Here is a 14,896-nt window from a genome sequence, read left to right on the forward strand (position 1 = left end):
CACTATGAGTACATTTAGGGACCAACAGTACATGCAAGATTATTACACATGCACAAATATGTACACAATAATAAAATAACATTCTTCATAACTTTTTTACCTTCTAAAGTTCCTTAAAACTTCAAATTTTTCTGATTGAATGATACCATTTGTTTTTCAAAGAATAACGGAGTCCATAAAATATATGTGACAATTGCTGCCTTGTAAGCCATACATGTAGAACAAAATGCTTTTGGACACACACTCAGAAAGAAATACCGGAAATACGCCACACTTATTTGTAGCACAAAAAGCAACACAAAATGGTTTCAGTACTTGCAAATGCCTTACCGAGAATGAAAGGGCACCATGGCGTAGCTGATATGGTTTCCGACTAGCAACCGGGACATCATGGGTTTGATCCCCACTGGTTCTACCCACGAAACCAACTCGAGAGTGTTTTAATGAGCCTAAGGCTTACATTGGAATCGAGCTAAAATAAAGAGGTTTTAACTTAAACTTACAGAGAAAGAGAGGTTTTTTGTCTCCTCGTTCTGTTTGTTCTTCTGTTGCTTGGTGACAGGTTCGTGATTGAGCTCGGCCGAAACAAGTTCCACCAGCTTCGTGTACGCCATCTCACTCTTCTCCTGGAAACTCACCAGTGGGTATTTAAGGGAGAGCACTCCAACCTGAAAACGTCAAATTATTTGTTTTGTGTCTGCATAGGAACTGGTAAGTCATGAGTTTGATGCCACTGTGGGAGCGTTCTTCAGACACCTTGGAAGTGCTGGTTCTACCCAAAAGACAGACTCAAGAGTGTTTCAATAAGTCTTAGGCTTTCAAAGCAATCAATCTAAAATAAGTTATAGTTAAATAAACCTGAAACAAGTGACTTTGGGAAGTGGTCAACATACTGGATGGGTGGGGATTGCTTCAGGGAACTCTGGTTAGCTCCTACCCCACATCATAAGACCACACAAAAGTTAAATGAAGCGCGCTCTGGGAAAATGGGGCTTAATGCATGTTTTAAAGTGTAGTCCCAGATCAGCCGTTGCAGTTTCAGACAACAATTAAATTTCTGTCTATATTATATTTTTTGTTTAAAGGAAGTATATTCTTAGCAATAACCCTGTATAGGCAGAAAGTATCGTCCTTGAAAAGCCTGTGCGGACTGTACAGGCTAATCTGGGATAGCACTGTAGGCACAAGCATTAAGCGCTGGTTTCCCAGAGTGAGGCTCAAATATATATGTGTCTTGTTCTGAGAAAGCTGGTCATAATGCATGTGCGTAAAGTGTCGTCCCAGATTAGCCTGTGCAGTCCACACAGGCATATCAGGGACGACACTTTCCGCCTAAACTTGATTTTCGGCAAGGAGGGACTTTCTTGAAACTAAAAATACCATAAAAGCGGAAAGTGTCGTCCCTGATTAGCCTGTGCGGACTGCACAGGCTAATCTGGGACCCACACTTTACGCACATGCATTAAGCCCAATTTTGTCAGAACAAGACACATATGAGTAAAAAGCAAATTGATGGGACTTATTCTGCTGCCACAAAAAAGCAGGACCATACAATAGTATAAAATATACACATCTTAAATATTGCCACGAATTCCAATGGAATTGAGTATTCTACCAGCTCTTTATCTAGCATCTTTCTCAAATGGCATTTTGAGTAAGAATCTTAAATGGTGAGTATGTTTCCTTAGCAATAGGGTTCCATATATAAGCCCCATTTCAAATGCTTATAAATATTGGTCATTTATCCAACAACAATGAATAGTTCACCATTCAGAACGGTACAAATTCTTTATACATAGGAAGAAAATAATGGAATTACATGTACTACACACCAAAAACAAACTTGTTTTATTACTTAATTTTATTGTTATTGTTATTAACATTCAGCTATACAAAAAATTAAGTTATTTCTAACAAACAACTATCCAAATCACAAGATTCCACACTACCTAATTCCTAATTCAATGGGGTAATAGATAGATTGAGCCATTTTCTGGGAAACTGGGCTTAATGCATGTGCTTAAAGTGCCAGAATAGCCTGTGCAGTCCACACAGACTAATCAGGTAAAACACTTTTATGGAAGTATCTTCTCAGCAAAAATTCAGTTAAAGCGGAAAGTGTAATCTTTGATTAGCCTGTGAGGACTACACAGGCTAATCAGAGACAACACTGAAAGCAGATGCATAAAGCACAGTTTTACTGCATGCTCCGTACATCCAGTTGAGGTGGAAAGTGTAATGCACATGAATAAGGCCCCATTGCATGCTCGGTACATCCAGTTGAGGTGGAAAGTGTAATGCACATGAATAATGCCCCACTGCATGCTCAGTACATCCAGTTGAGGTGGAAGGTGTAATGCACATGAATAAGACCCCACTGCATGCTCGGTACATCCAGTTGAGGTGGAAAGTGTAATGCACATGAATAAGGCCCCACTGCATGCTCGGTACATCCAGTTGAGGTGGAAAGTGTAATGCACATGAATAAGGCCCCATTACATGCTCGGTACATCCAGTTGAGGTGGAAAGTGTAGTGCACATGAATAAGGCCCCACTGCATGCTCGGTACATCCAGTTTAGGTGGAAAGTGTAGTGCAAATGAATAAGGCCCCACTGCATGCTCGGTACATCCAGTTGAGGTGAAAGTGTAATGCACATGAATAAATCCCCACTGCATGCTCGGTACATCCAGTTGAGGTGGAAAGTGTAGTGCACATGAATAAGGCCCCACTGCATGCTCGGTACAACCAGTTGAGGTGGAAAGTGAAGTGCACATGAATAAGGCCCCACTGCATGCTAGGTACATCCAGTTGAGGTGAAAAGTGTAATGCACATGAATAAGGCCCCATTGCATGCTCGGTACATCCAGTTGAGGTGGAAAGTGTAGTGCACATGAATAAGGTCTCACTGCATGCTTGGTACATCCAGTTGAGGTGGAAAGTGTAATGCACATGAATAAGGCCCCACTGCATGCTCGGTACATCCAGTTGAGGTGGAAAGTGTAGTGCACATGAATAAAGCCCAACTGCATGCTCAGTACATCCAGTTGAGGTGAAAAGTGTAATGCACATGAATAAGGCCCCACTGCATGCTCGGTACATCCAGTTGAGGTGGAAAGTGTAGTGCACATGAATAAGGCCCCACTGCATGCTCGGTACAACCAGATGAGGTGGAAAGTGTAGTGCACATGAATAAGGCCCCACTGCATGCTCAGTACATCCAGTTGAGGTGGAAAGTGTAGTGCACATGAATAAGGCCCCACTGCATGCTGGGTACAACCAGTTGAGGTGGAAAGTGTAGTGCACATGAATAAGGCCCCACTGCATGCTCGGTACATCCAGTTGAGGTGGAAGGTGTAGTGCACATGAATAAGGCCCCACTGCATGCTCGGTACATCCAGTTAAGGTGGAAAGTGTAATGCACATGAATAAGGCCCAACTGCATGCTCGGTACATTCAGTTGAGGTGGAAAGTGTAATGCACATGAATAAGGCCCAACTGCATGCTCAGTACATCCAGTTGAGGTGGAAAGTGTAATGCACATGAATAAGGCCCCACTGCATGCTCCGTACATCCAGTTGAGGTGGAAAGTGTAATGCACATGAATAAGGCCCGACTGCATGCTGGGTACATCCAGTTGAGGTGGAAAGTGTAATGCACATGAATAAGGCCCAACTGCATGCTCAGTACATCCAGTTGAGGTGGAAAGTGTACTTCACATGAATAAGGCCCCACTGCAGGCTCGGTACATCCAGTTGAGGTGGAAAGTGTAATGCATATGAATAAGGCCCCACTGCATGCTCGGTACATCCAGTTGAGGTGGAAAGTGTACTGAACATGAATAAGGCCCCACTGCATGCTCTGTACAACCAGTTGAGGTGGAAAGTGTACTGCACATGAATAAGGCCCCACTGCAGGCTCGGTACATCCAGTTGAGGTGGAAAGTGTAATGCACATGAATAAGGCCCCACTGCATGCTCGGTACAACCAGTTGAGGTGGAAAGTGTACTGCACATGAATAAGGCCCCACTGCATGCTCGGTACATCCAGTTGAGGTGGAAAGTGTAGTGCACATGAATAAGGCCCCATTTTCCCAGAGCAAGGCTCATTAAAACAAGAGCCCCACACAATGGGTGCCATGCTGCGGGTGCAGTTGTGAATAAATGAAAGCTTGTCAGGTTGTTTTTTTTTAGAGGTCACAGTGACCTTGACCTTTGACCTAGTGACCCAAAAATGAGTGTGGCATGTAGAACTAACCAAGGTGCAGCTACATACCAAATTTCAAAGTTGTAGGTCGAAGCACTTTGATTTTAGAGCCAATGTTCAAAACCTTGACAAAATGTAAAGATTTTAGCACAACATGGACGACACGACACAACATGCAAGCTATGACAATACCTCGATTTTCTCCGAAAACAGCCAAGCTAAAAATCTCTGATATCTACTATCTGTGTACCTCAGTAGACCTCCACCTGCAACCCGTGCCAACCACAGCGAGGATGATGGGAAGGTTGAGGGTGTTGGCAGCGTAGCGGAACTCTGTACAGCATGTGGGGGAGTCTGCGTACTCGTCTGACACACACACCACCACCACCTTCGCGTTCAGCAAGCCCTCAGCAATGTCATCAAACAGACCATTCTGAAACAATATTTTTTTATTTTTTTATCACTTTACAAGTGGGTTCCTAATGGCCCTTAAAAGCCCACCTAATTTCAAGGTACACAAATTGTCTTCGGCATGATAGCATTTCATTCTGTTTAAGGGGGAGATATATCATATTCATACGCGTAAAATAATATTGTATTAAAGTGTCCAATAAACTGCTCAAAGATTTAAGGAAAAGGAGTGCTAAGTGGTCTGCTAGAATCATACTTTAAGATTTTATATTTACTAAGTTTACAGTGTATTTTAAACATGTCAACATATATACTTTTATAATAAATAATAAAAAACAATTACAAAATAATGAACAGTGTATTTTAACAATTTCATAACACATTCTTTTATTATAAATAATATGAAAAGTTTTACAAAATAATGTTAATTTAATAAGATTTGTTAACAGTGACCACTGTACTATTATAAACTACAAGGCATACATAGTTGTGTTCATATCCAGTACATCCTACATATACTTAGCACTGCATAAATCTGCTAATCATTTAAGGAATCTATATGTGTCCAAAATTAATAAAAGCGTTATTATAAGTGTGATGATAATTACAGGGCTGCCGCACTAAAACTGTGTATTTCACTAAAAAACGCTTCTTATAACACTGTATGCCCAGGCTATGCTTTCCAATAAAAATCCAGAGGATAAACATGTGTATACCAGAGATCTGACCTGATGACATTTTTTGTATCCCACATTGACCAGATTCAAATATGAACTTGATATTATCAATAAAAAACATTTTTAACATATTTACGCTGAGTCATACATTTAGGGTTTAATTGGTAATAAGGGTTTTCTAAACTTCTACCTGATGACCAAATATATCGACACACATGATTTAAACTTGGACTTAATACCATAACATTAACATTCTGACCATGTCCCATCAAGGTTGAGTTATAAATATGGTCCCTAAAGTGTTAACAAGTTTTTTCAAACATTTCAACTGGTAACCTACTCTATGGACACCTATGACTGAGACTCAAACTCTGCCTAGGTTTTGTCCACATTTTTACCAAGTTTCATCAAGATTAAGTAATAAATGTTGAAACTAAAATGTAAAAAAGCTTTCCTCAGATCTGACCTGAAGACATAGTTTTTGAACGCACATGAACCAGATTCAAACTTGGTCTTGATATTGTCAAGATAAACATTCTGACAAATTTCATCAAGATTGAGTCATAAATGTGGCGTCCAGAGTAGAAATAAGGTTTGTTTAAGATTTGATCTGGTGGCCTACATTTTGACTCAAATGACCTTGATTTTAACCCTTTACCATTTAGAAATGTATTTTTATGTGTTCGTAGTCCATTAGAAAGTTACATTTAATTCAAGACCTTTCTAACTAAATTCAAGTTTTAAAGTCTTGATTTCCAACCATTAGTTACTGATGAGCAGCAAACAGCATAAAATCTGGACAGAGTGCGAGTTACTCGCTGGCTGTGCTGGTTTTATGCTGGTTGCAAAAGCCATTTTCACTTTACTTCTTATAGGGGAAAAAGGGTTAAATACGATTAGATATTGTCAAGCAAAATATTCTAAACAAGTTTCATTTAGATTCGATGGAAAATGTGACCTATAGAGATATAAGGACATGAGGACTGCAATACAAACTTGGGAAGACATGCCAACCTATCAACAAACTGACAAAGTCCCCCCTCAACACCTCCATAAGAGGTTATAATGAATTTAATAGAGATAAAAATGCATTTATCATGGTTCTTTATTGAAAATAAAAGAATTTAAAGTTATGATGTCGCTCTAAAAATAAATTAATCTACTAATCAGCATGATGTTCACCTGTCCCACTCGTTCCACATCGATCCAGCATTTGATGCCTTGGCCCTCAAGGTATTTCTTGATTTCTCGGGGGTCCCCATAGCCCAGGGCACTCTTTATCTCCCTAGAAAAGAACATATTTGAGCTGTGCTCTGTGAAAAAGGAGTTTAATGCATTTGCCTAAAGTGTCTTCCCAGATTAGCCTGTGTAGTCCACACAGGCTAATCAGGGATGACACTTTTTGCCTTAACTAGATTCTTGCTAAGAAGAAACTTTCTTGAAACAAAAACTATCATAAAAGAAACTTTCTTGAAACAAAAACTATCATTAAAGCGGAAAGTGTTGTCCCTGATTAGCCTGTGCAGACTGCACAGGCTAATCTGGGATGGCACTTTACACAAATGCATTAAACCCCTTTTTCACAGAGCATGGCCCATTTGTTTGTTTACTTGGAGTTGTCCCTGTTTCCACCAGTGTTTCAGTCATATAATGGTGGTCAGTAAATAACCTCACATTTTACCTGTGTAAGTTTACCAATAATTACGTGTACCTTCTCATGCAAGTAATAATTGACAACTGCCCTACTTGAATCACCGGTAGAAGAAGAATGACTGTATCAATTTCATTTCACATCCTCACACATGTTATTTGTCTTACCAGGGAATGGAACCTGCAATCTTGTTTACATACATCTTCAGAAAATGTTCATCAAAATCTTCAGAACAATATGAATATTAGTTTGCTGCATAAAATTACCATTAGTGTTGCACATATAAGGCAATCAGGTTGCTACTTTTATCTAAGAAAATAATAGGTCAAACACAAATCTTTATTGTTGCATATAAAATATTTTAAGTTTTATGGAAATTAGTCATTCCAAAAAATGTCACAAATCCAAGCAGGCTGACTGTCATCTGATCAACCAAAAGTTTATAAATGATGTTACAAGCTACACAACTTAGATGATGTCACACACTACACAATTTTATTGATGACATGCACTACACAACTTTGATGATGTCACACGCTACACAATGTTATTGATGACATGCACTACACAAGTTTGATGATGTCACACGTTACACAATTTTATTGATGACATGCACTACACAACTTTGATGATGTCAAATGCTACACAATTTAAATGATGCCATGCACTACAAAACTTTGATGATGTCACATGCTACACAATTTTATTGATGTCATGCACTACACAACTTTGATGATGTCACACATTACACAATTTTATTGATGACATGCACTACACAACTTTGATGATGTCAAATGCTACACAATTTAAATGATGTCATGCACTACACAACTTTGATGATGTCAAATGCTACACAATTTTATTGATCTCATGCACTACACAACTTTGATGATGTCACACGCTACACAATTTTATTGATGACATGAACTACACAACTTTGATGATGTCACACGCTACACAATTTTATTGATGACATGAACTACACAACTTTGATGATGTCACACGCTACACAATTTTATTGATGACATGAACTACACAACTTTGATGATGTCACACTCTACACAATTTTGATAATGTCACACTTTACACAAGTTTGATAATGTCACACTTTACACAAGTTTGATAATGTCACACTTTACATAACTTGAAAGACATTACACGCTTGCCAATTGTCACATATTACTAAATTCTAATGATGTCATGCACTACACAACTTTAATATGAAGCCAAAGACTTTTCATGTTAATTTAAAAGAAAACTACTATATTTTACCCTAGATAGCAAAAGTGTCATGCACTTCTACTTTAAATGATTCCCAAAAGACACAAAGTAATGGATCTACCCAGGAAATGGGCTTCAAAGTTGTACAATAAGCTTACAGCTTTTGATAAAAAAAGGATTAAACTAAGAACAAGAGGAAAATAATTTCCGAGTGTTAATAACTGGGTCTTTTATTAACCCTTTTCCACTCAGAAGCCCACTTTGACGCGTTTTTAGTCACTTACAAAATCAATTTACTTTCAAAACCTTTCTTACTCAATTCTAGTTTTACAGGCTTCAGTTCAACCCATAAAATACTGATAAGAAGCAAACAGCATAAAACTTCAACAGACTGCAAATAACTCGCAGGCTGTTCTGGTTTATCCTGGTTGCATATAGTCATGTTCACTTTGCTTCTAAGCAGGAAAGAGTTAAGTCAAGATGCCATTCTAGCTGCCTCACTCACCGAGTGCCCAGGTTGACAGCGACCTGTGAGTTGACCCAGGTGTAGCTGAAGAAGCAAGACGGGATAGGAGCCTTGCCCACGGGTCTGTTAGTCTTAGACGAGATGGCCCCAAGCAGCTCCTCAAACTTGGACTTGTACACCTCCCGCTTGGAGTTGATCATGTTCACAAACACCTGTCCAATTTCAGTGAGCAAAGTATAAAATAAAATTTGCCAGCTAATAGCCATGATTTTTAAATAATCAAAATGTATTTATAGATTGTCACTCAAAAAAAATTATTCTGAAATAGAAAAATGTTGATCCAGGAGAAGAGATGAGATTGGTTACTATATATTATATATAGCAATTTGTGATCAATAAAAGCAACATTAATAAAGTTTAAAACATAAAAAATACTTTAAAAAAAATATTTCATCAGGTGGGCATTCACCTTACACAATATAAATAACTCCACTATCTTCATACCATGTCGGTAAGCAGCATCCCCAAAGGCCCTTTCTGCCATTCAAAATTCTCGCCCACAGCAACCACAACTAGAGGTTTACGCAGCGTTAGCTTGGCGTACTTGAACAGTGTGACACAGTCCTGGTCCTTCGAGTAGTCCACTGACATGAACACCAGAAATACTGCAGCATCGCTGATGGCTCGAGCCATTTCCTCTGTGGAGGATTTTTCGTTGGGTTTCGGGAACCAGCTTTGAACAAACAGGAAAACGACAAAATTGAGCCTCACTCTGGGGAAATTGGGTTTAAAGCATATGTGTGAAGCTTTGTCCCAGATTAACCTGTGTAGTCTATTGGGTTTAAAGCATACGTGTGAAGCTTTGTCCCAGATTAACCTGTGTAGTCTATTGGGTTTAAAGCATACGTGTGAAGCTTTGTCCCAGATTAACCTGTGTAGTCTATTGGGTTTAAAGCATACGTGTGAAGCTTTGTCCCAGATTAACCTGTGTAGTCTATTGGGTTTAAAGCATACGTGTGAAGCTTTGTCCCAGATTAACCTGTGTAGTCTATTGGGTTTAAAGCATACGTGTGAAGCTTTGTCCCAGATTAACCTGTGTAGTCTATTGGGTTTAAAGCATACGTGTGAAGCTTTGTCCCAGATTAACCTGTGTAGTCTATTGGGTTTAAAGCATACGTGTGAAGCTTTGTCCCAGATTAACCTGTGTAGTCTATTGGGTTTAAAGCATACATGTGAAGCTTTTTCCCAGACAGATTAACCTGTGTAGTCTATTGGGTTTAAAGCATACGTGTGACGCTTTGTCCCAGATTAACCTGTGTAGTCTATCTTATAAGGAACACCACTTTCTGTTTAAACTTGATTTTTGCTATGAAAAGACTTCCTGTAAACAGAAAATGCTATACAAGTGGAAATTGGTGTCTATGGTAAAGTCAGGGACAAGGTTTCATGCACATACATTAAGCCCTGTTTCCCCAGAGCCAAATTTAAAAATAAAAATTGGCAAAGAATTTTGCAGCACGGTTGTCCAGTAATAAGTCATATTTGATTTCATTTTTGCAGCAAAAAGCGGAGTACAGGGTCATTAGTGCAACCTAGTGTTTCAGTTACCATTTGTATCCTGCCTTTGTAAGGTCCTCATGCACTGTAGCAGGGTGAATGACCGAGGCACGATTACTTGGGGCATTCTTTGCACAGTAGGACATGAAAATATCTGGAAAACACAACAAAATAATTATATATCTTACCAAAACTTGACTATTTTTTCTTGCATATAATAGACTTTTCTCACCACAATGTGGATGTACGAAACAATAAGACTTGTAGTGATTTGTTAAATTCAGTTCGAGTTGATACACTTTGCTCTAGTATATAGTAGATATATATGTAGATCCCAATTTACAATTGAATTCAGTTGATCATCATAATCGTAGATTTTTTTAACCATATAAAATTTGTCCAAAATTGACAAGTCCAGATCAAACAATATGTTATAGAATCATGATAAGTTCATTATTAAGACTATGATATTTAATTTATTGCGGATTGGCATTTCCAGTAAGTCAGTGACTAAGGTCACATATAATTCAATTCCTTAGGTTACACATAATGTATTTATCTATGTAATATAGTTAACATGTTACTCACCTGCAGCCAGGTCCTTGCGGAGATCACGCAGGTTACGGATGGACTGAACAAGGTGAAGGTCAAAGTCACTGTGGCTGTCAGGGGGCATGCACGCTGAAATATAAAATTAATGTTATTTTATTACATAAATTTATGCTTAAATTTATAAATTTACTGCCAATGGCTGCTTGTTTCAATATACTTTGGTTTAAAGAGTCACTGTCAAAAATGTTTCTTTGGCAGAAACAGTTCTTTGGTGTCATTGGCAAGACCTTCAGAATGCTCTCAAACGCTGATCAAAACCAGGAATACTGGAAATGTTAAAAAAGTGTGCACTTGTATTTGCATGTATATTGAAACAAATCTCAATCGCTATTAAAGCATCATGTAAAAAAGAAAATTACTGAGCACGAAATGCCATACATTAACAAATCCCATCCTCTGAAACTTAAAAAAAAACAAAAAACATTACACATATATATTCATTAACAAGACAAAGGTGTCTGCCTAGTCTTCTATCTGATTCCACCTTTTTCATAAAAGTATGCCAGGAAAAAGGGTTTGAAGCAACCAAAGAATTGCTGAGGCAACAAAAATGCAACACTCTGGAAAAATCGGGATAAATACTTGTGTATAAAGTATTGTACCAGATAAGCCTGTGCAATATGCACACTTTCTTTACATTAAAGGAGACTTCATTTACACACAAAAATCCATAATAGGAAGATGTCATACCTGATAAGCCTGTGCAGACTGCACAGGCTAATCTGGAAGACACTTTACATACAAGCATTAAGCCCTGATTTGCGCTAAAAAACCTACAGCTTTCTCATTAATGCATCCCCCTTATGACAAACCTTGCAGGTCTACGCATGACGTCACATGGAAGTAGGTGCCACACTGAAGGAACGGGGACTTCAATGCGATGGCTCGACGAATTGTGGAGGCAGAAAACATGTGCTGCTCCTTAGCTCCCTGTAATATCATGACATGTATGGCAAGCTATGAAATGTTCAGTTATATTTGAATTGGCATTTTGCATTTGAACTTTTTCATGCAGCATTTTTCAATTCATTCAAAATAGTCTGTATTTGAACGTATTTTATATTAAAAATAATTATCATAAAAAAATACACACACAATTTAGGTCATAACATATTGTCAGGCACTATAAATACATCCTGATAATTGTTTAGAGAGATTAACTAATGCAATGATTAAACAATAAAAGATCACATTTATCTTAAAGATAAATCACTAATGTATATATATATATATATATATATATATATCTAAAAACAAACATCCTTACACATAAACAATTGCGAAAACAGGGTTTAAGGCACATGAGAAAAGTGTTGTCCCACACTAGCCTGTGCAGTCCAAAAATGGATTTTTGCTAAGAAAGGACTTCCTTTAATGATACCTAAAAAGTATCACTGACATTGTGACAACACTGTACACAAATGAGTCGCTTTCTGAGAAAACTGGGCATAATGCATGTGCGTAAAGTGTCATCCCAGATTAGCCTGTGCAGTCCGCACAGGCTAATAAGGGACAACACTTTCCGCCTAAACTTGATTTTCGGCAAGGAGGGACTTCCTTGAAACTAAAAATACCATAAAAGCGGAAAGTGTCGTCCCTGATTAGCCTGTGCGGACTGCACAGGCTAATCTGGGACGACACTTTACGCACATGCATTAAGCCCAATTTTCTCAGAACAAGACACAAATGTGTTAGACCCCATTTTCCCAGAGAAAGACTCTTTTCTTTTTAAGTCACATACGATTTTCAGGCAGTCAGGACACGGTATCTGGTAGTCGTAGGTGACGCCCCTGAATGACTCGGATATAAGCCCCTCAAACACCTCATGCACCAGGAAGATGATGTTCTCTGGACGCGGTCCCTGCACGCGCAGGATCAGCTCAGACTCTCTGGGGCAAGATGCACACATGAAGACAGTCTATGTATTGTCTGGGAGATGTTTGATTTAACCATTTACCACTTAGATATGTATTTTGATGCATTTATAGTCACTTCAAAAGTTAAATTGAACAAAAGACCTTTCATACTAGATTAAAGTGTTAAAGGCTTCATTTCCAATCCTTAGATACTGATGAGCAGCAAACACCATGAAACCTGAACAGAATGCGAGTTACTTGCAGGCTGTTCTGGTTTAATGCTGTTTGCACATAGCCATTTTCACTTTGCTTCTGAGTGGAAAATGGTTAAGCACATTATGTCAAAGTCTCTTACAAGTCACTAGACAAAACAGGGATCTATTTTCATCCTGTTATGTTGATAAACCATATAAAAACTTTATCCATTGAACTTCATAAAGAAAAGTTTTGTGAAGAATGGTCTTAATCATTTAGTTAGATTATTCAGCCTACGTTTAACAATATTTACAACTTACCAACACATACTTATGAACTCCATCAGCATAAATTTAATGATTTGAACAGCATTCTTTAGATATTCATGCACAGTGTCGTTTGTGCAAGTGTTTCATGAGACAGGTGACAGTTTCACAGGAAGTTAGTGGGGGTATTGGTATTGTTTTGTCTCTTAAATTCATTGAAAGATTGGAAGCTAATGCATTTGTGATAACAATATTTGATTATTATACAATCTGCATTCTGGGAAAACTGGGCTTAATGCATGTCCTTAAATGCAGTTTTGGCAAAAAGTGATGTCATTTTGTGTTCATGCATTAAGCCCCATTTTCCAGAATGCAGCTGTATAAATTGTTTTCAGGCGTAAAAGTAGGTGTCAGATAACTGTTGCTGAGTTCAAATGACCTCATCTAAGCCCCACCTGGTCTGCTGCAGTAGGGCCACATGAGAGTTCTTCTTGAGGTACGAGCCTCTTTTCCAGATGAGGGCGCTGTCCGAGATCTGGTGCAGACGTACCTAAACATGTGAGGAGACATGAGTGAATTAGTCAGAAGGTGCTGCATGAGTAATCAAATAGCTTGTGCAGTGGTCACGCAGTTGTGACATTGTAGGCTATGTTTGTGAAATAATAACATGAACAAGATCACTACAGTTAGATGTTATGAACAAGAGCACCGCATAATGGGTGCCAAGCTCAACTGCGGGTACAGTTTTGAATAAATGATAGCTTGTCAGATTTTTTTTTGATTTTTTTTAAGAGGTCACACTGACCTTGACCTTGACCTAGTGACCTAAAAATGGGTGTTGCATGTAGAACTCATCAATGTGCATCTACATATGAAGTTTAAAATTTGAAGGTGAAAGCACTTTGATTATAGAGACAAATGTCAAGGTTTTAGCACGACGCAGACGGCAGACAGCGGACGGCAGACGCCGGACGACGAGCTGGCTATGACAATACCTCGGGTTTTCTCCAAAAACAGCCAAGCTAAAAATTTGAAATAAATATTTTATGTAAAAAAATGGTTGTAGCGCAGATTGCGGCCATCATGGTAGATAGAATTTTATTATGTTCTCCTATAAATCTGCTATCATGTCATGTTTACGGATTATTCTGTGGCATCGTATATGTACCCATTTGCAGGCAATGGAAAATATAAATTAAAAAAAAAAACAATCACAATTTCTGCATTTTTATTCTCATTTTATCTAGCATAATGGTTTTGTAAATATAATTCAGAAACTAAGTTTCCCAAGTTCAACCCCAGAGCCAGTTTTTGAACAACAGCCCTTTACCTATCCTCATTTTGTTCATACCTGTCCTCTGTTAAAGAGGCCTGCAGGCAGGTAGTCAAACTTGTAGATCATCTTGTTCTCCTTGATAGGCGAGTCTTTATCTAAATCCTCCCAGTGAAGCTGAAAAACAAGTACATCTGCCTTAACAAACACAAGAATGGCTGCCTTAGCAACCACACAAGAATGGCTGCCTTAAAAAACACAAGAATAGCTGCCTTAGCAACACACAAGAATGTCTGCCTTAACAAACACATGAATGGCTGCCTAAGCAACACACAGGAATGGCTGCTTGAACAAACACAAGAATGGCTGCCTTAACAAACACAAGAATGGCTGTCTTATCAACACACAAGAATGGCTGACTTAGCAACACACCAGAATGGCTGCCTTAGCAACCACACAAGAATGGCTGCCTTAAAAAACACATACGAATTGCTGCCCTAACAAAC

At 38.5% G+C, this 14,896-nt stretch overlaps 1 protein-coding gene across 1 annotated transcript in view; it reads right to left on the bottom strand.

Moving 5' to 3' along the window:
• Window positions 1-14,896, bottom strand: part of LOC127835882 (uncharacterized) — an 85,242-nt gene that overhangs the window by 7,956 nt on the left and 62,390 nt on the right. The window contains exons 29-39 of the mRNA XM_052362306.1: window positions 14,469-14,567; window positions 13,573-13,667; window positions 12,542-12,689; window positions 11,613-11,730; window positions 10,777-10,869; window positions 10,240-10,342; window positions 9,136-9,364; window positions 8,671-8,843; window positions 6,476-6,578; window positions 4,456-4,638; window positions 504-668 (exon numbers count right to left, since the gene is read on the bottom strand). Of these exons, the coding sequence (XP_052218266.1) occupies window positions 504-668; window positions 4,456-4,638; window positions 6,476-6,578; window positions 8,671-8,843; window positions 9,136-9,364; window positions 10,240-10,342; window positions 10,777-10,869; window positions 11,613-11,730; window positions 12,542-12,689; window positions 13,573-13,667; window positions 14,469-14,567 (1,509 nt within the window). The remainder of the gene's footprint in view (window positions 1-503; window positions 669-4,455; window positions 4,639-6,475; window positions 6,579-8,670; window positions 8,844-9,135; window positions 9,365-10,239; window positions 10,343-10,776; window positions 10,870-11,612; window positions 11,731-12,541; window positions 12,690-13,572; window positions 13,668-14,468; window positions 14,568-14,896) is intronic.

The sequence above is a fragment of the Dreissena polymorpha genome, chromosome 6, assembly GCF_020536995.1.
Source record: "Dreissena polymorpha isolate Duluth1 chromosome 6, UMN_Dpol_1.0, whole genome shotgun sequence".
NCBI classification, from domain to species: Eukaryota; Metazoa; Mollusca; class Bivalvia; order Myida; family Dreissenidae; genus Dreissena; species Dreissena polymorpha.